The 21,955-nt window shown below is 52.5% G+C and overlaps 1 protein-coding gene across 1 annotated transcript in view; it reads right to left on the reverse strand.

Moving 5' to 3' along the window:
• The window catches only part of PLCG2 (phospholipase C, gamma 2 (phosphatidylinositol-specific)), a 135,789-nt gene that overhangs the window by 67,690 nt on the left and 46,144 nt on the right, over positions 1-21,955 (reverse strand). The window contains 5 exon segments of the mRNA XM_006888806.1: positions 4,243-4,326; positions 6,321-6,405; positions 11,648-11,695; positions 12,387-12,480; positions 15,347-15,490. Of these exon segments, the coding sequence (XP_006888868.1) occupies positions 4,243-4,326; positions 6,321-6,405; positions 11,648-11,695; positions 12,387-12,480; positions 15,347-15,490 (455 nt within the window).

Raw genomic sequence — 21,955 nt, forward strand, 5'->3', positions numbered from 1 at the left:
AAAATTAGGCCATGAGCTGCATCCGTGGGAGAAGGATGGGCTATCTCTGCCTGTGCGATTAACAGCCTCTGAAAACTCACTGGAAGGTCAGCTAAGGGTCAGTTCCGACTCTGTGGTACACAAACCAACATGAATGACTGAATAAAAATCAAGTACGATTTGTAAACTTCCAGTTAAATTAAATATGCTCAATCAAACCCTCTCGCTGTCTTAACCAGACACACGGATCCCGCAGGGCCGGCCAGTTACTAGGAAGGAGTGATTTCACCCCGCCTGCCTTCCGTTCTCATTCAACTTAGTCTTCCTTCCAGGGAGACGCCACAATCCTCTATCTACACAAAACTCACCGCCGATGACTCAGTGATTCATGGCCCCCTCCACTGGGCTTCAAGGCTGTAAATCTTTAGAAGAAGAAACTGTCCATCGTCTCTCAAGAAGCAGCCAGTGGATTTGAACCACTAACCTTTGAGGGAGCAGTCTGACACATTCAATGCTAAGAGGCCCCTTCCACTTAGAGGAGTGGGAGCCAGGTCCAAAGTCGCACGGCTGGCAGGCAGTGAAACTCAGTTCCCACTCGTGGGCATTGAGCTGAGCGCTGAATTCATGATCTAGTTAGGAGCCCCTGGGAGACAACATGGTTAAGCGCATGATTATCAGCCAGAAGGTGGACGGTTCGCACTCACCTAAAGGCAACTCGGAAAACGGGCTTGGCCACCTGCTTCCAAAAGGTCAGAGCCTTAAAAACCCTGGGGCGCAGCTCTGCTTCGCACAGGTGATGTACTCAGTGGCAACCAGCTGTACAACCACCACCCCCTTCACCAGGGGCTCATGTGAGATTCAGTTTCTGGTCTCACTGTTGCTGCTCTGGGAAACTCTGAGGTTTACGGGCGACTCCATGACCAGGTGGTTAGACACCAGGAAGGCACCGGGGAGACCCCCAGGGGGAAAGTGTTCGGCTAAACATGACCCCACTCCCGGGAACACAGCTGAGGAGTCATTAGGCATCTTTTAGGGTGCCTCTCTCCTCCACAAGGAGCCCCAGAAACCCAGCTGAGCACCCCAGGAGAACACCTTCACCACAAGATGCTGCCAGCAATGGACTCTGGAAGGGGAGGGTTCTGCCAACAACTCGGGGTGGGGAGGGGGTATTTGCCTACAGAACAGCCCTGAGGTTTTCTCTAGCTGGCCAGAGACTATTTATACCAGCTGGGGCTTTGCAATTCAAATTCCACGTCACTGAGTGAAAAACGCAGTGGCCACACTAGAGAGCTATACTGGGAAATGCCAGTGACCACGGGCTGCAAACTCAGCCACAGAAAAAGGCGGACAGAGACGGGCAGGGCTGGGGAAGACCAGGGAATGCTCACCACCTTCGCATACAGATGTCACCAGGGGAACTACCCCCAATAATAGCCAGATCTTTTTATTCTTAAGAGAAACAAAAAATCAAGACTGATTTTTGACAGCCTCAGTGGCTGAGTTTTGAGGAGGAGATTCCAGACCTTTCCTCCAAGGAGCCTCTGGTGTAGGTGTTGTTAATGTAGAGTGGACACTGACCTCCAGCAGGCTTTCAGAGGCAGTAAACCACACAGAAGGCCACTGCCCGTATTTTTCCCACAGAGAAGCTGGTAATGGATTCGAACCATGTACCTTTGCATTGACAGCACAATTACCTTAACACTAACAGTAAGCCACTCAAACACCCAACCTTTCTACTAACAATCAAGCACTTAGCCATTTGTCTCAAGGATTCTGGGTATGTTCCTCAGCAGAGAAGAGTCCCTAGAGGACATTAAGTCTGGAAAAGCAGACGGTCAGTGACATACAGCATGAAAAAGCAGAGGGTAATAAAAAAGATGATGTCCAGCAAGATGGGCTGTCACAGGGCCGCAGCAATGGCTCCCACACATCACAGACTGCGGCAGGACCAGGCCCTGTTTGCTCTGTGTATATGTTATGTGCTGTCGAGCCATCTCACTGAAGACACACTCATTTATTACTGAGTCTGTAAATGTCTATGGAAGGAGACGATCTACCTTCCTCCCAAGGAGCAGCTCGTATATTTGAACCTCTAACCTTTGTGTTAGTAACTCAATCTATTGTGAAGGGAAAAAAAATCCAAATGCAATCTAACAGTCCACTGGCGTCCAGTTCACTCTGACCCTTCCATCGAGAGCTGTGGCGGCCACACCTTTCTCCTCCAAGGGGAATGGACTGCCCATCCTTCTCCCAGAGAGTGACTGAGGGGCCCAGGCCACCAACCTTCGGGCTAACAGCCCAAGACATATGCTTTACAAAACACCAGACCTAACTCTTCCAGACTCTACCCCTTCCTAGCCTCACAAAATGCCATGAGCGTCACCCAAATCAAGAGCTCAAGTTGCTGGTAGCCTTCTCAGTGACATACTGTATGTACAAATGTGCTCCACTGCCCAGCACTGTCGCCACTGAGAGGCAGCCTGACGAGCCCGGAGTCTGTAGCCCGTGCAAGGAACACGGTAACCAACTCACACAAACAGCCCTGGGGCCCAGGGCTTCAAGTTCTGTGCAACAGAGCCCCAAAAGGGCCACTCAAAAAAAAAAAAGGGCCACTCCAGGTAAAAATATATTTGCATTTTAACATAATTTTATGTGTATGTTGACCATCTGACCCTCTTTGTGCCCATTTTGTGTTTGGGGTTTTTTTATTTGCTGAAGTATTCTACAAATTTTAGTTCTGAGTCCCTTATCATCACCAAATATTTTTTCCCAGCCTGTGGGCTTCGTTCTTACTCTACTGCAGGAGTTTTGGGTGTTTAGAAGGTCCCAAGCTACGACACAAACAGATGTATGCCATGAACAGATCACCACCTTATTCACAACAGCAAAAAGACGGAAGCAACCCGAGTGCCCATCAACTACCAAACAGAAACCATGGTGCATTCACACATGGAATAGTATGCAGTATTGAAAACCAAACTCATAAAACACTACACAACATGGATGAGTCTGGAAGACACTATGCTGAGTGAAATATCTCAGTGACAAAAAGGATAAATACTGCATAAAACCACTGTTTTAATAATGGGGTCACTAGAGGGGGTGAGGGGAAAGAGTGGGAAAAGAAGGGATAGATAATGAAGACTGGAATGGGTGAAAGGACAGTCTGGAAGGAATGGACCGTTAGAAATTGTGTGCAGGACAATTAATAGAACAGGACAAGCGTTGTTGTTGTTGTTGTTGTTGATTGCCTTTGAGTTGAGCACAACTCATAGCAACCCTATGAACAAAAGGCCTGGACAAGCATTACAAAGGGAATTGGAGGGAGGAAAATGAGCGTGAATGAATGAATGGAAACCAAGCTCTTAGTGAACACTCATGAAATTATTTCATAAAAAACTTGTCATTTTAAAATTGCACATGGAGAGTCAGATATGAGTTGGTTCCAAAAGCACATCACAGCAATGGCAAAACGCAAAAGTTCTAGCTTTATCCCCCATGAGCTGATAAACGGAACTGTTTTAGGAGGACTCAGGGGGGAATGCAACGTCCCTTAATCCCATCACAGCCCTGAACCAATGTCACAGAAGTTGCCTAGAGCGCAGCCTGTAACAGCTTATACCTCACAACAGACCAAGGGGGGAGGGCAGGGAAGAGCAAGCCTAGAGAGTATCTCTACCGGAGAATCACCAGGAGTGGAGCGTGACCTCCTGGACTCAGGTCTCTGCACCAGGAAGCTCCTGGACACTGAAGACCCGGACACAGGGGGGTGTCCAAGGAACAGCAGGCCTACACATGCCGTGCTAAAGGAAACGAACGACCTTCCTTCAGAACAGAGAGAGCAGGCCTTCCCCTAGACCTGGCACTCTCAGTGCGGACGCTGCAGCCTCCTAGATAGCAAGAACGCACTTCCGTTGGTCAAAGTCCTCTACCAATGTCTCTCTACTACAGCGAAATGAGAGAAAGGAGACAAGGTGAGCATTCCACCACCGAACGCCACTGCCTCGTGTCTACTTTAACAGACTGGGATTAAGTTCCAAACTCACTTACAGCCATTCACATTCCCACCAAAAAGGTACACAAACTGCATGCCCCGTTGCCTTATCGCATTTCAGAGCCTCTGCCAACTGAGTAGGTCAAGGACATCTCCAGGCACAGGCATTTGACCGGAAGGAGACGGAGCACTTCTGGCTGTTCTGAGAACTTGCTGGCCTCTGCAGTGGAGGGAAACACCATGAGGGCACTTGCTACGAATCGTCTTACCGACTTCTGCTGCTCAAACATGAGCTTTTTGTAGAAGAGATGGAATTGTTCAAAGCTGAGCTCCTCTCTGTGTGCGCCTATTTCCTGTAGAAATGAGAAAAGTGACCACGTGATTCTGACGTCCACCGCAAGGGCGTCTCCTCCCTGCTTACAGAAATAGAACAACTTTTCTACAACTGCCCAAAATCACACTCACTGTCCTTGGAACCCCAAGCATCCCCAACTGGGCTACTTCACTTTGCAGGGAGACCAGCGCTCACCAGGCCCTGCCAATGGGGGACCTCCCCTCTCTCTGCTTGAGCCCCAGAAACACTCCTTAGGGCCACAACACACATCTCCTCCTGTTTTGGCCAAAAGAGGTTTCCTCTGGGAGTTCCAAACCCAGACATATGTCATGTTTAAAACCATAGATGAAATCAGGTCTTTGGGGTCGGGGAGTGTTCATCTCTCTGCCTGACCATTTCCTGTAAAAATAGAAACATAACCGCTCCATGCAGACGGTCACTATGCATCACAAGCGACTCAGTGGCATGCAAAAACACACCCCTGACAGGTTGGGAAGCAGGAATGGCAACTACCTCCTAAGTAACAAGCCTCCGGAAACTCTATGAACTTTGATAAATGTCGACAGTTATAGAGGGGCTTCAGGCCTTTTGTTCATAGGGTCACTGTGAGTTGTGCTCGATCCGAAGGCAATAAACAACAAACAACAACTGTTCCATGACTCTGGACAACTAACTCGACCCTTTTCAGACCCTCCGTTTCTTCATCTGTGAAATGACAGACCCATCACTACCTTCCGTGGTCTCCTCAGAAACCTAGTGAGGTGCCTGAAACCAAAATGCTGGTCACGGTGTGAGCTGGGGAAAATCTTCTTCCCCCATTCCTCCCTGTGAATCCACACCCTTCTTTTCTGCTTTTCCATGATCTGGTTAAGAACAGCATGTTGGGGGCTGTCCAAGGGATGACTAGGGAAACTCGCAGTACAATGGGCTAGCTCTTCCAGAGCCCATGAGCACAAGCTCCAACGAGGAATCCCGTGAACGGAGCAGGGCTGACGTGGCAAACTCAAGTTCTCCGACTGGGAGACCGGAGATGCAGCGCTGTTCCTCTCAACACCAGTGGGCTGAGAAGATGAAAGAGGTGGCCATCCGTGGCGTCTTCCACGCACCACGTGGAGAGGCCCCACGCACTCTGCTGTACTCTAACCCTTCCTGGCCACAGCTCCATGACCTGGTAACACACGATACCCATGAAGGGACAGACAGACGGATAGTGAGATGAGCAGACAGGCTGATGGGTGGATGGATAGGTGGGTAGATGAGGGGATATATTGATGGATGGATGGGTGGGTGGATGGGAGAGTGGATGAGTGAACAGATGTCTGGGTGGTAAGTGGATGAACTAGATGAGTGGACAGATGGATGGATGATGGACAGACGGATGAAGAGATGGTTGAGTGGGTAGACAGGTGAGTGAATGGATGAATGGGTAGATGATGGATAAAAGGGCGGGTGGGAAGACAAGTGGATTAACAAGTAGGTAGGCAGGTAAGTGGTCAAATGGGTGGGTGGGTAGATCAGTGGACAACTAACATCTGGGTGAGTGGACAGATGGGTGGGCGGATGAAGGGACAGAGATGAAGCAGGGGACAGGAAGGGAGGGGAAAGGCCAGCTCCAAAGCTGCATCGCCAGGACTTTCACATGAAATGCCATCACCTTGGCAACCTATAGAAGGGCTCTTTCATAGTCTTTTCCAAAAGAAACACACTTGCTCATGTCACTAGGAGGAGGTGAGGCTTCTGGATGGGGAAGGAAGCAGGGGAGTCGAGCCGAGATGACAGATCAGAGCTTGGGCGTTCCAAGGCAAACAGCCCAGCTCACGGAGTCAGCAGGGAGGACTTTGCGAGGACTCAGAGCAGATCCCGAGAGCCCAGGACGACCCTGGCCAGCTACGGCTGCTGCCCTCTGGAGATGAAGAACTTCTCTGGGCACCACTGGTGCTCAGCAGCTTCGTGCGAGGGGTGGCAGGCAGCCCTGAGCTCTGAAGAACCCCAGGACCTCAGTTACAAACTTACCACAAACTTATCCTTGAGGAACTTGGCGCTGCTCACTTTGAAGTTGATCATGGGCAAGACGGTCTTCAACTCTCGGAGGCTGATGCTGCAAAAGAGGGCACCGCGGTTCCATCAGCCGCCTGGGCTTTCACCGGCGGGGGCTCCTATCAACACCCACCCGGGCACCCCTCCCTGTGAAACTCCGACCAACAGGTGAATGAGCACCGACTGGGAGAGCGCCCTCAGCTCTGCAGGTGGTTCTTCTGAGTCAAGGAGACACTGTCACACTGCACAGAGCGAAGGCATTCAGAGATCTGCATTCTGAGTCAGCCTCTCTGGGTAGAAATGCAAATTCCCAGCAGGGGGTTGATCCAGAATGGACCAGTTGCAGGCAAGTCTTGATCCGAGCCACCTTGTCCTTCTGTCCCCACTTCCCTCATGCCCATCCAGCACTGATGATCTCTGCACTCACGAATCCCAGGAGTCTGGTGTATTACATGCTGGGCTGTTCATTGAAAGATTGGTAGGTAGTTCAAATCCACCACCTGTTCCAAGGGAGAAAGATAAGCCACCTCCTTCCATAAGGATTCAAAGCTTCAGAAAGCCAGTGGAAAGTTAGCACTCGATGGCGATGGGATTTGGGTTGGAGTGTTTGGTTTTTGGCATTTGCTGACAGTGAAAGAATCAATGCCTTTGAACACAGTGTTGAAGAAGGGTCATGGCTATCCCGTGAACTGACGTAAGGATGAACAAGGACGTCCTGGAGGAAAACCACCCAGGGTGAACTCGGAGGGAGGCACAGACGACGAAACTCTGTCTCACACACTTGTTAGAAGAAGCCACTCCTTGGAAAAGAACGTCCTGCTCGGAAGAGGGAGGGTCCGTGAAGGAAGAAGCCCCTCAGTGACGGACGGACGCAGAGGCTGGAGAAGAGCAGAGACGGTGAGGATGGCCCTGGAAGGGGCAGGGCTCAGGGCTGATGACCACAGGGTCATTTATGAGTTGTGCTCGACTCAGAAGCACGTGATAATAAAAGCAACAGTACATTTCTTTCTGAGGAAGACCTTCAGTAAGAGAGTGACACAATGGCTAACAATGGGCTGGGGCCGCCCAGAGATCGTGCAATGGTACAGCACTGGGCAACGTTCTGGGCTGTTGTTCAGAGGGTCGCCGGAAGTTGTAATCACCTTGACGGTACCTTACAACAACAACACACTTTCTGCACACTATCTCCATTTCAGATCCCACTTCCTGGGGACTGGACCTGGATCATGGGGCAGAAAGCAGGACACTCTGTAGAAAAGGGCTGGCAGAAACGATTCCCAGACATGCCTCCAATGGCCCTTCCTACTTTCTCGGCAGACATCATTAAACGATCCCACTGCTGTCTTCCAGATCAACCAAGGAATGCTTCAACCTGTACCCCAGGCAGACATTACCAAACAATCAAAGATGGCACATCCCATGCAACTTACTGCCACTCTAATGCTAGATGAATTTCTCTGCTACGCCTGGCTTTTCATAACAACAGTGATAAAACCCTGTTGACTGTTTATTATATATTTGTCTGTGGTGTTATGGGTTCACAATGTCTTCCTCAGACATTAACTTTGTGGATGGGTGGGAATATGAGAATTATTAGCCTCTCCACAATGGGACGGGCTCGTCTTGCCATTAACTTGAGTGAATTCAGAAACAGAATTTGAGAATCTTACCATCAGCAAGTAAGAAACAAGAGACTGCGGTGTGCCCTTCAGGGCCAGCGATTCTGGAGCTAGCCAGACTTACAGGAGCGTAGAAGCAAGGAACCAGAGACAACCCACACACACACACGGGACAGACTTGGCCTTGGGAATCCTATGCAGTGGAACCAAAGCTAAGAGCCTTTAGTGACCAAGTTTTTTTGAGGACTTGGGGAGAGGGAGAGCCATAGTTGGCAGGAAAGAGCTTTGTAGCACTGGCCTAAAGGCACAAGGATCAACTATGTGCCTGAAAACACATTTCAGAAGCTGTCCTGATTGAGTTTATCTTGCTGCCAACCTGAATTATAGCCCTTTGACTTCCTTAATATGATGCTGTGAGATCTGGGAGCTATTGTGCTGCATTCTGGACCAAGTAGAGCAGTAAAGTTGGTGCTGGGATGAGTAGAAAGAGGTGGGGGAGCACGTGGGACACCTCTGACCTCATGGGAATTCGTTTTGTGTTGTTGATGGGGACAGTTCCCCTTTGAGGAGCCGGTAAAGGTCAGATATGACTGTCCCCACACTACCTTTGCTCTTTTTACACTGTCACATCCCAACTCACTGACTCCTCACACCAACCCTATGAGGCAGAGACTAGTATCATCTCTCTCACAGACAAGGAACAGAGAAAAGAAACTAAGTAACACTGAACTTTTAAAATAGAAGTAACTAAGTAGCAACAGGCACACTCAACCAAAAGCTAGCCTGATGAGGTTGGGACACATGACTTAATTCCTCTGGGTCTCAGTCTCCTCATTTATAAAACGGGTCTATGTCAGAGGGGGCTGAGAACACGCCATTAAAGTGGAGATGCAGTGCGTGAGGGCGTGCTGTCAGACGTGAGCTGCTGCCTCTATCTCCTCCAGAGACTGTGAAGGCTGAGGTGGGAGTTGGGGACAAGGACAGTAGCCCCGAGAAGCAGATGGCCCCAAGCTCGCCCTGCTCAGAGCCCGGCTCCTGCTACCTCACCTCTTTCCTTCTGTCGCTCCTTTGTTCTCCTTCAGGAAACATAATTACTCATGGGCGACAGGAAAGGGAGGGGAGGCTGTTAAAACGGAAGGCGGCTGCCCTTTTGCTGGTACCTGGGTCCAAGTTCCTCCCTCCAGGCCTCATAGGAAAGGTGGGATTTTTCCACGTGTTGACAGAACAGCATGGCTCTGCCCAACACCAGGGCAGCGGGGAGAGGGCGTGGTGGCCCCACAAGGAGTTCAGCCCAGAAACAGGTCTGCTTTTCTGCTGAAGGTGCTGGACAGACAAGAGAAGGACGAAGGGCTCCTTCTCAGTTAAGGAGGAGCTTCCCAGCCTCAGCAGCCGGAGAGGGAAGAGCCAACGCGTTACCAGCTCGCCTGCCCCGTACCGCCTCTGAGCGGAAAGCCCAGAGGGGCTTCGTCGGCCATCTCTGTGCCAACTCAGCCATGAGTCACCATAAGCCACCGAGAAGGAAAACAGGAGACGTCACTGCGGGGGGTGAACGGGAGAAGTGTGCACGAAGGCCCCCATGTGCTGCTCTGGGTGGCACCAGTGCCTGGTTCCAAGTGTGCTACCCAGGAGTGAATGCCCCACAGGAGGGGGAAAAGGAGGGAGCAGCAGATGGACAGGAAGACACGCAATGAGCTATGAGCGGGCTTAACCACACGACTGAACCTGCAAGCACCCAGGCATTCATGTTCATGTTCATGTTCACATATGCTGGGCGTCCATGGAAGGCAGCACCCAAGACATGCCCTCAAAGTGATGGGGGGAGGCCAGAGGCAAAGGTCTCTTCAAGATGGGAGGGCTTCCAGGAAAACAAGAGGAGAGCTGGCTGAGTTGGGCGGCTGGCCCACATACAGCAGGGGCGTGTCTTAACAGGGGCCCAGGACCCAACACGCAAGACACCACAGGCGGACCTGTGATCGCTCCTCTGTGGTGAACAGTTCACAAGGTTTCACCCACCAGATGAGGGAAGGTCCAAGTCTAGTCTTGGGTCCTGTGCTCTGCAGACCTCAACCCCTTCTGGCTCTAGACACTGCGAGGTGACACAGGAAGTGAGGACAGCACCTGTTAACAGGGGATCCCCCTGAGCTGAGTGTCCCCAGAGCCCAGTCCCTGCTGCCTGCTGCCTCTCCTTCACTTCTGTTCCTCTTCTGTTTTCCTTCAGGAAACTCCATTCTTGTGAGGGAAGCGGTGCCCTCCAGCACATTAGGCAGAAAGAAACTGCTGTGACCTCCGAATGCCCCCGGGAGGCGAGAACGGTGAGGCTTCATTGCACACGCTCAGAGCATGTTCTCAGGAAGGCCCAGTCCCTGGAGAACACCACGCTTGGTGAAATGGGGGGGGGTCACAGCAAAAGAGGAAGAGCCTCAAGGAGACGGAGCGGCACAGCGACCGCAGCAGCAGGCTTCAGCGAGGAGGAGAGGACAGGGAGGCGCCGGACCGGGCGGCGTCTGGTTCTGCTGCACGAAGGGTCACCAGGAGCTGGAGCAGAGCCAACAGCACCCAAGGCTGACCAACATTCAAGACCTACGCGGCTGTTTCTAAAGGGCCAGCGCGGAAGGAGGTGCTGAGAGGGAATGTCCCCAAGACACAGTTACTTGGGGAGAAAAGTCATGCAATCTCATTTACATTATCACATCATTGTTATTTCTGCTCATTTCTTAACAAACATCGCCATGTCATCAGACTGGCTTCTTTAGGGTCAATGAATAAGGAAGATGGAAAAAGAATTGATTAATGCTTTTGAATTATGATATTGGAACAAAGTTTTGGATATGTCCTGGGCTGCAACGGAATAAACAAATGTATCTTTGAAGAATCGAGTCACACAGTGCTCCTTGGAGACAAAAACTGTGAGACTTCGTCTCGCATCCTCTGGGCAGGCTGTCAGAGGGGCCAGTCCTCGGAGGGACATCATCCTTGGAAGGCGGAGGGCTGGAAAGGAGAGGAGGCCCCTCAACAAGATGCACTGACACAGTGACTGTCACAGTGGACGCTGGCACAGCAGTGTCAGGATGACGGAGGCTCAGTCAGGGGCCTGACCCGTTGTACAGTGAGTCACTGAGCTGGAGGTGACTGGGTGGCACCCAACATCGCCACAGTCAATCCAGGTTCTACAGCAAACGCAGAAATGTGAGGCGGGCAACCTGGTGAACCTGAGAGACAGAGGCACTAGAGTGTCTGTGATGGGCTGAAACCAACAAGGACTGGAGGAGGAGGTCGTCCCCAGGCCCTGCGATAGTGGGCTCGAGTGTCCACTAGAGCGGAGGCTCAGGTAGGCCCCCCGCCAGCCTCAGCCCAGAGCACAATGTCTGCACCTTGCAGACCAAGTGTGACCTCCAGAAGGCCACACCCACACAGCACAACCCACATCCCCCAGAACACTTAAACAAGCGCCCCACAGTGGGAACTTCACAGGATTGCCTTAAGTGGAGGTCACAGCTTTCCGTCTTTGATGGAGACCAGTCTCGTCATTTCTCTGTCGATCGTTTCAGCCAAGAACGTGTCGTTTCCCTTCTCCGCCAGGTGTCTGCCTGACACACATTCTGAATTTCACAGACTTCACTGTCAACAGACGTCAAGAATCCCAAATGGTAAGATGATGGTGGAAAAAGCGGGAACTCCTCTTACCTATTTCTTCTGGTTTGATCCACAGAATAAATCTGCTTCCTCAGCCAACTGGGAGGAGAGTTAAGACCAGAGAGAAAGGAAGAACAGAAAGAAGGCATTAGAAGTCAGTGCACACATCTGAGTCAATGCTAATGGGACAGGGACGTGGAAACCGGAAAAGGAGGATTCCGCCTCCTCCCAAGGGCACCGTGGAAGCTGTCTCTCTGGGGCTGGAGTTCCCTGGCAGAGCCTTTCAAGGAGAAGCAGGTTTTAAAGCTGCTACTTCTCTTTGATACTTGTTGACATCCCCTTCCCAAAATGAAATAAAAGCTGTGCAAATTAGAGAGCTCTGGCTTCCTGGGGAGAAAAAGAACTCACCCACAAATGCCAACAAGGACACTATGGACAGTTCTGCCAGGAGCCCCTGACCAGCCTATGAAGGGGTGACAGAAAGCCAGACCCCTACATCAGACTGTCCAGAGATCCACAGGCCTTGAAAATAGACTTAAGAAGGAAGTCCTCTGCTCCCCACTCACTCACAGCCTCGTCAAGGACTCTTTGGTCTTGCCCTAAAAGGCCAGGCTACGTCCCAGCACAGAGGGACCACAGACAGCACAGAGAGCTGGCCATTCAGAAGATGCTCATTGAAGAGGGATGAGGAGATGGCCGGGCTCTTCATCGCCGCCCCCCCATGCCATCTAGAGGGAGGACAAATGCCGTGAGAAGCTAACACCCCAAGGGGCAGCCCCGAGCCAAGCACCTCTCGATAATCGTGGGTGTGGAGGCCGTCTTCACTTCCTGCTGCAGGATCTTCAAGCCCGAGAGCCACTTGACCGCATCCTCCCTGGAGTCCGCTGGAGAGGTGAGAGAGAAGAGATGCTGGGTTAGCGACAGGGCAGAGATCGATTCCAGACCCGGGGTCCTGCCTCCCCGGACCTACACAGTCCGCAGGGACAGACGAAGCCTTCAGTGACCTTGCTTTCTCAGGAGGGCATCAAAGGAGGCATCAAGTCTGCCTCAGGGCAAATCTGTGTCAGAGTAAAATTGTGCCCAATGAGGTTGCCAAAGACCAACCCTAGAGAAAAAATCCCCGGGTCTTTACTCCCTGGTACCTCTGTTGTTGTTAATGTTGTTGTTATGAGCCACTGAGCATGATCTGACTCACAACTTGTCCTCTAGGGTTTCCAGACGCTGTAAACTGCATGAGGGGAGTGTGTCCATCTCTCCACAGAGCACCTGCTGGATTTGAACCACATGGCTTTGGGTTGGCAGCACAACTCTTTTTTCACTAGGCCACTGGGGTTCCCTGGGCTTCTCTGGGTAGATTTGCAATGTCAACCTATGCCAACCTTTCTCATTACCCTTTATGCCTCTCAAGGATTGTTCATGGCTCTTAAGAACCTGCTTTTTGTTCCAAGAAGAGCCCACTTTCTCCTGACATGTGAATTTATTTCCACATGCCCACAGGGATCAGCCGGGGCGGAGGGGGGGATTACCAACGTTGTGGGGTTGGAAAGGCAGCGAACGTGTTCTGAGTACATGCTCTTCCTGCATCGTTGATCGCACCCTGACAGCGAGGCCCTGGGAGAGGCACTGGGAACAGCTACGTGAGAACACGAGCACGCCTCAGACACATTAAGGGACAGGTCCAAGGCCACATCGCCCATGGGAACAGACACAGGATTTCAGAGCCTCTTGCTGCAATCCACGCCAACTGTGTGGCTGAAAAAGCTGAGGAACTGGACCGCAGGCAGCTCACAGCACAGTCTCAGGAACTCTCCCAGCTTGGTCGGGGCCGTGGTCATTTCCAAGCTCTGAAGCTAGGATTCTAGCTCCTCAAGAAAGGATCTCAAAGTGGGACAGACACCACAGCTGGCACCCTGGGCTCCTAGCCTTGGGATCCTCAACCGCAGAACCGTGGCCAGGCCTCAGGCTGCAGATGAGGGCGGTGGGCACAGCTCTGAGGGGCCTCCCTCTGTCCTGGCCCAGCCCATCTCCAGGTCAGGTGACAGGCACACACACACCATTCCCCATCCTACAGACGATTTCCCCTGTCTGTGGCCTTGTGCATGCCAGGCTGCGCTCCCTCCTTCCTTCCTGCTCCTGTGGACACTTCAAGGCATCCCCTCATCAAAATACAAGTCACCTCCTCTGCACACCTTCCCTGGAATAAGGCGCTCTGCACCCCTGCAGTGGTATGAGGTGCTCGGAGCACAGACTTATCACAGGGCAGGCAGCCTACCCATTTTCTCCCCACCCCAGCAGAGACTGAGAGCTCCTGAGAGGGGCAACGGGTCTTAGCCATCGTCACAGCCCCCATGACAGCTGGCACCACCATGGGCTTGAAGGTGACAGAGATGAGAAAGGAGACAAAGGAGAACGATCAGACCCCAAACTAGATGTCCCCACACTGCTACGCTTTCACTGGTTGTGCCCCCTAAAAGCAGATCTGCTCTGAACAGTAATTAGCGCTGATGGCTTGTGTAAGGAGCTATGTTGCCAACCCAAGGGCACAGGTTCAAACCCACCAGCTGCAGCAAAAGGCAAAAGATGGGCAGTCTCCTCCCACACGATTCCCTGCCTCTGAGAGCCCGCCAGAGGGTCAGCCGTGGGCTGGTGCCGACACGACGGTACACAGTAACAGCACCTCCTCTCTCATCAGAGCGACTGTCCGCACTCTTCCATGTCAGTGCACTCTGAAACTAGACCACAGGCGGCTGCAGACGTCAGCCCCGAGTAACAGGTCGGTGCTTCTTCACATGCGTGCAAAGTTCTGGGACTCACCTTCTCCTGCCTGGAGGAGTCTCGGGGATGCCAGCACCCTCACCTCCAGGTCCGTGTGCCTGCGTGTGTGCATGTGTGTGTGCACCTGTGTGCATGTCTGCAAACATGCTCAGGACTCTAGGTACCTTTGTGCACGAGCTCATGACTGTGCCCACATGCACGCATGTTACAGACACACGTAAGTGTCTGTGTGGGGTGTGCATGTGTGTACACTTATGTACGCGGCTGTCCATGCATGTACAAGAATGTGTGCATGGCTGTCCATGCATTGTGCATTTATGTGTGCATGCAGACACAGGCTTGAGTATATGTGTACCTATGTCTGTGTGTGCGCATGTGTGTGTGAGAAATAGGAGAGTGCAGAATAGTTCTTTTGAGTCACCTGGGTGGTGTGTGCTGAGTAACGTCTGCCGACTACCCGGTTCCTCCCACACAACCCGAGCCAACAGCCATTCACCAAGCTCTTAGCGCAGCCAGGCAGGCTCTTAACGTATACTTCCCACAGGCACCCTGCCGAGCCAGGTGGAATTCTCCACAGTCTCTGCCCACTTCACAGCTGAACAGACTGCCGTTCAGAGAGGTGAAGGGGCACAGGCAGACAGTGCCAGGGCTGAACTCACATCAGGGGTCCCTGGGAAGTGATGTCCAGGAGGGGTCCCTGGAAGGTGATGCCTGGCAGGGGTTCCTGGGAGGTGATGCCCGGGGAGGGTCCCTGAGAGGTGATGCCTGGCAGGGGACCCTAAGAAGCGATGCCTGGGAGGGTCCCTAGGAGGTGATGCCCGGCAGGGGCCAGGGCTGAACTCACAGACGTGATGCCCGGCAGGGGCCCCTGGGAGGTGATGCGGGCAGGGGCACCTGGGAGGTAATGCCCGGCAGGGGCCCCTGGGAGGTGGGGGGGGGTGAGGAGGGAAGCAGGAAGCCCAGGTACGTGCTCACCTGCCAAGCTGAGGGTGCTGAGAACAAAATGGGTCCCGTAGAAGATGGTGAAGCAACAGTCCTCCTTCTGACGGACGGTTTTTGCGCGCTCAAAGTCCTTGGAGCCTTTCCCGGGGCGGATCTCCTTGATTTCCATGATGTCCACTGAAAGGAGACCACGTGGCCAGCAACAAGTCAGCCATCACATCACCTGAAGGTGCCGCCACACCCGGCACCCCCAGATCCTCCCCGTTAGAAGGGAACCCCGAGGCCACCTCCACATCAGGCTCCCCTCCTGCTAGAACCTGCCTGGGAGTCAGGCACCTCCCCACAAGCTAGTGGGATGCTAAGGGTCTCAGGTCCCCCACCCTCTTGCTCAGACAGTCTAAACTACAGCGACTGGTTGTTGGGGGAGGGGGGGTGTACCATCAAATCAGATCTGACTGGTGCAGGAGGAGATTGCCCCTCCTTCTCCAGCAGAGCACCTGGTGGATTTGAACTAGCACCTCTGGGGTTGCAGTGCAGCTTCTTGCCACTAGCCCACCAGAGCTCCCTGGCAACTGGTTTTTGTAATGCAACTCAGAGTGACAGAAAGAGACAGGGATGGTCAGAGGTGGTCCTGCAGGGTCAGAAAGGCTGTTCTGGGGGCTGGCCAGCTCTAGTCAGTGTGAAAGCTTGACCCTGACAGTCCACCAGCACTCAACTGGTTCAGCTCAAGGTCATGGAGAGAGGAAAAGCAGGCAGGACCCAGAAGTTAGAAAGTCATCAGGATTTGGGGGACCATCCCACCTAGTGGGAAAGAATGGAAAACACAGAGGAATCCTAGTTTGGTGGCCCACTGGATGCCACCCTCCGACGTGTCTGAGACACATAGCCAGCTGTCCTTGAATCTAGACTATGTCTCGGCCAAACCCTTAAGAAGAGCTGACAGAGACGAAGAGCGGAAAGACGACAGAATGAACTGAAACCTCGCTTTTCTGTCGTGAATCTAGCTGGCTTGAAAGTTCTAGAAATGGGAGGCAAGAGGTAATACGTCTTTAAACAACGTGTATTCTGTACCCTGAGTATGTGGTGCTTCCATGTCTCCACACGTGATAACATTCTCTAAACGTGTACATCAAGGAACGACAAGAAGATGACATCAGAATTGGAGAGGACTCGTCCACAGCCTCCTTCATGCAGATGATGCAACCCCGCTCACCAAAATGACCAAAACCAACGATGACGTGAAGCACTGACTGAGGAAGACTCGAAGACTACGGGTTCACCATGCATTACACGCCCGAACATGAGCGAAACATAAATTCTCACAAGGATTGAATATATCATGGACTGCCAAAGAACAAGGAAGACTGTCATGGGAAAAGGGCAGCCAGCAAGCTTGCTAGAGATGAGGGTGAGGACACTTAAACTACATACACTGGACACGTTATGGGGGAAGGGAGTGTGTGGTCAGTCCCTGAAAAAGGCCATCATTCTTGGAAAAGTAGGTCAGAAAGGAAAACAAAAAGAAAAAGACCCTCAAGGTGATGGACTGACCCAGGGCCTCTGCCAATGGGCTTGGGAATATGCCCAGGAGTGGAGCTCGCCCTCTCTCAGCACACCCAGGGGCTGGGGGAAGGCGTTCACCACACTATGTGGCTGTGGCCTTCAGGCCAGGCATGGGCCCACACGTGGACGCATCACCGCCGCCTGCCGAGCCCTGTGGCTGAGCTCTCCTGTCACTACCGCTTCCGAGGCCCTTCTGGTGAGCAGCAGATGAGCCCCACAGGCCACCCGAGGGCTTCCCACTGCTGGGACACCCCCTTGTTACCAGGAGCCCCATGAAAGCAGGAAGGAAGTCCTTCTCCACTGGAGGTGGTTTGCTATTTGGAAATCAGCAAAGCCGGGGCCACTGGGCATTGCTGCAGCGCTCAACATGCGATCTTCCATTGATGACCAGGGCACCTCGCTGAACGGCGATACCTCCAGCAGGGATGTGAGCACCAGGCTGGGCCGAGCCCCACGCACTCGACCAAGGGAGAACCCAACCACCTTTCTGTCCTGACACTCCGAATAAAAGCTGGGAGCTGGGGTCTCAAACTCCAATGTACACCAGGGCCACTTAACTCTGAGAAGCCGCATAGCTGAGAGATGGAAGGGGCACTCTAGAGCCAGAGAGCCTGGGTCAGAGCTCCGGTCTGCAGCCAATGCACTTGAGTCCTAGCCCAGTTTGTGGCCTGGAGTTCTTCGCCTTAAGCCTGAGCCTGTGTCTGGGCAGGGAGCTTTGAGGCCCAGCCTGCAGCCAGAGTACCTGGATCTGAGCTCCAGCCTCCACCGAGAACTGCACGGAGCTACGCTCTCTCAGCCCAGAATTTAACCATCGGGATCCTACGGGTAGGGAGGTCTACACACACTTTACAAATATTCCCAAAAATGAGTGAGTTCACAAGTTACTAATGTAATTGAATGAAGCCAGATACATATAAGAGAGAATCACTGTCAGGTGTCATCAATCTTAACTCCTAGAGACCCTCTTAAGTCAGCCTGATGATAAGAGGTAACACTGTATTGTTGTTCTGTGCTGTCAAGTCAGAACCCACCCATAGCTCACCCTCCGGAGGGATTTCAGAGGAGTTAATCGCAGGGGAGGAGACTGTCTATCCTCCCACAGAGCAGCTGGTGGCTTCAAACCACCTGCCTTTGGGATTGCAGCGCAGCTTCTTGCCACTAGGCCACCAGTGCTCCTAAGGCCCCTCATTTTACATGCAGGGCGCTCTGGTGGCCTTGTGGGCGAGGCATTGTGCTGCCAGCCCGAGGGCAGGGCCCCCCTGGCGGCTCAGATCCACAGCAGCTGCGCTAGAGTAAGACGGGCCGTCTCCTCTCGTGTGACAGTCTATGAAAACCGGCTGGAGTCAGCTGTGAACAGGCTCCGTGTCGAGGTCAACGAGTGAGAGTGAGCCAGCTTGGCTGGTGAGAACACAGGTGCCTGCACACAAACCCCAAACCAAGCCCTGCAGGACGGAGCAGGACTGCCCCCCACAATTTCCAAGGCCGTCAGTCTTCCCAGAAGCAGACTGCCTCCTCTTTCTCCTAGAGCAGAGTCTCCGGTGGGTTTGAACCACCAACCTTTTAGTCAGCATTTTAAACACCTTGTGGGTTGACATGAGAAAAAAACCCATGACCACGCTTATGAGGAGAGGAGACTGGATTTACACGTTGTGTGTGCGTATGTTTGTGCCCGGAGCACATGTTAGACCTAAATGTCCATCACTCTGCACGCTCTGTCTGAAAACCTACTGTAACAACGTGTCCATTTTTTTTTACCCTCAATGCACTACCCAGGGCAAAAAATGTGCTGCATTTGCATGTAAACTTCAGGGACAGTGTTTTGCTGGGCAACACAGGGGAGCAGGTCTTCCACGCTCATTGCTGGAAACGTCCTGCCCACCCCAGAGAGTCCTTCTCCAGTCCTACTGCTTCCTGTTGACCAGCAAACTACCAACCTGGGTCCCATTTCAGTGGCATCATCCATATTTTAACAGATTATTGTTTTGTTCTATTTCCATTACAGCACAAGGTAACTTAGAGAGTAAGGATGTTCGTTAAAAATTAAGGCAACCCTGTTCCAATCCACGGTATTTTCAATTGCTTCCTATGTACCTGAAAGTTGGACAATTAAGAAGGATGACAGAAGAATTGTTGCCTTTAATTTTAATGCTGGAGGAGAGACGTGAATAGATCACGGCCTGCTAAAGACACAAGCCTATCTGTCCTGGAGGAGCTGTAAGCGCTCCCTGGAGCAAACAACTTCCTCTCACATACTTTGGGCATGTTGTCAGGAGGGGCCTGTCCTGGGAAAGAGACATCTTGCTTGTAAGAGCAGGAGCTCAGTGAAAGAGAAGACAATCCTAACGAGATGGACTGACACAGTGACTGCAGAGCTGAGCACGGCAGAGACTGTGAGGACACAGAACTGGACAAGCTTTTCGTGTGTGGTTAATAAGGTCACTCGGAGTCGTGATCAACTTGAAGGTGCCTTACAAAAACAACACAACGTAACCAGAGCAGGAGAGGGGGGACACACCTCAGGATGATTCAGAACCAAGGGCTAAAGCATGCCCGGAAGTTAGCACGTTTAGGAAAGCATCCGGTGATCAGCTATCTGTTGCTGTAAATGCAGAAACACGTGATCACCTGTTGTGCGGATGTTTGTGAGGGGGTCCTGACGGCTCAGCAGCCAAGCATCGCGCTGCTGACTGTTCTCCAGTTCGAATCCACCTGCCCGTTCCGGTAAAGAGGGACAGGCCCTGAAACGCGAGTGGAGGGTTGCCAGGAGTCAATCTCCTTGGCAATAGGTTTGGATGTTCGGCAACATTAGGGAAATGCAGCATGGTTAGGGACACATCACCATTATCAGTGCCCAGACAGTAACCTAATACATTGTATCTCAAAAAGGTTACTCTCATTGTTTTTTTGTATAAAATATATTGTAAGCAAAACTGTTGCTCTCAGGAGCACTTCAGATTCTGCTACAGAGGGGTCACCTATATTTGCAAAATTGCTTATAAAAAACCAAGGGTCCCAAACGTCTTGCAGCAAGCTGCTAACAGGGGACACTGTGAGAAGGGTGGTGGGGCGTCATCTGTGAGGGCTGGAGGCTGCCTCAAGAGGGAGCGTAGCAGGTGAAATGACCCACTTTGTTTGTAAGCGGGCTGTGATCTCAGCGTCCACCCTTGAGACTTGGGGCCTGACGGCTGGGTTTCCTGTGGAGGAGTGAGGTACCGTGGTCCCTTCCAGGACACAGCACAGCTCTTACTCTTAGCATCACCTGGTCCCTCTTGCTGACTCCAGCCCCCAGCACCTCCAGAGGAGCCCCTCACAGTGAGGGTTTTCAGCCTTCACCAAGGTTTCATCCCACTTCCTCTGACACCCCACACCACCACCTCTCCACCTCCTGCTTCCGACCTCCACTCAGAACCTCCCACAGACGTGCCCACGCTCACCCACTTCTTACAGCAGCCACGGTGGCCTCTCTCTCCCCACTGCCCCAACTTAATCTCAAGTGGGACCAGCTGCCAACAAGCTAACATGTTATCTCTACTCAAGTTCAAGGGGTCAAGTCAGAGCCAGCTCCTCCCACTGCACTCACCCACCCACTCCCAGTTTCCTCTCTGTCTCTGTCGTTCAATCAGCCAGGTCCTTGCAGAGCATGGACTGAGCAGGGGGACACCAGGATGCACTGTCCCTGCCTGGGAGGGGCCACAAGTCAGCACCGAATACACTGTCAACCTACACACACACCTTACAAAGCGGGTTTGTGTCCCTCAAAAGACCACGCTCAAGTCCCAGTCCTGTTGGGTCCCTTCTGGAATCAGAGACCTCAGGTGGTTGTTGATAAGTGTCATCAAGTTGAGTCCGACTCATAGCAACCCAATGAACAAAGGCCTGAACCCTGTCCCGTCCCGGGCCATCCTCATCCTCTCTGACATACTCAAGACCACCACTGCAGTCACCTGTGTCAATCCGTCTCGTCGAGGGTCGTGCCCTCCTTCACTGACCCTCCACCTTTCCAAGCATGACGTTCTCTTCCAAGGAACAGACTCTCCTAGCTACATGCCCGACGCATGTCAGACGAAGCTCCACTATCCTGACCTCCAAGAGCCCCTGGCCCCACCCTGAAAGACATACATGTTTGTCCTTTCGACAGTCCACGCGATCTTCAGCCCTCTCCCCCGACACCACAGTTCACGCGCAGTAGAATTACCGTACGGGGTTCTCCAGGTTTCCGTCTTCATGGAAACACATGATCACTTCTGTCTCCGGAAGAGGCCCTGAGTAGCTTCCAACAAGCCTTTCAGGTGGCAGCCGAGCGCTTCACGGCTGTGCCACCAAGGCTGACTCCCAACACCTGTGAGCAGGAACGCGCTTGGAAGCAGCATCTCTGCAGGTGTCAACAATGACATCCTCTCGTGACGTGAGACTGGAGTACAGGGGACCCCAGGCAATCCGAGGGGTGCCCTCACAAGAGGTAGAGAGACCCAGAGACGGTGCCACTGACAAGGAGGCAGAGGACTGAGTGACGCATCCAAACCAGATCACCAAGGACTGTTCTGGAAGAAAAGGCACGTAACTGATGCTCCCCGAGGGTGCCTGGAGGGACCAAGCCCGCCAACACCTTGACTTCACGGGTGCCTGTTAGCTTCAGCCTCCCAGGCAGTGGTGCTGTGTCATGGCAGACCCCACTGGAAGGGCAGGAAGCCAGGGTTCTTCCCCAAGGGGAAAACTGGCTTCTGTGAGGCAGGGTCTTCGGTGAGGAAGCTGGGTACTAGGCTGTCAATTAACCTCACTGTCCTTGGCTCTATTCTAAACTACCCCTGCCATCCACCTGGCTTCTAAAGCTGCAAGTCTCTATGGTAGGTCACTGCCTGTCATCCTCCTGTAGAGTAACTGGTGGATTTGAACCACCAACCTTTCAGTTTGCAGCCTGACATATGCATTTCAGCACCAGGGCAGACCTGATGCAGGGAAAGGGAAAGTCCTAAAAGGAGTCCTGAAGCAAAGAGCTCAGTTCACATGCCAGCTCTGCTTCCCTCTGCGGTGCAGGGAGATCAGGAGGTCATGGTTCTCACCTCTGCTCTTCCATCTGTG

Source organism: Elephantulus edwardii, unplaced genomic scaffold (assembly GCF_000299155.1).
Source record: "Elephantulus edwardii isolate Elephantulus edwardi_28Jun2011 unplaced genomic scaffold, EleEdw1.0 scaffold00072, whole genome shotgun sequence".
Taxonomy (NCBI): domain Eukaryota; kingdom Metazoa; phylum Chordata; class Mammalia; order Macroscelidea; family Macroscelididae; genus Elephantulus; species Elephantulus edwardii.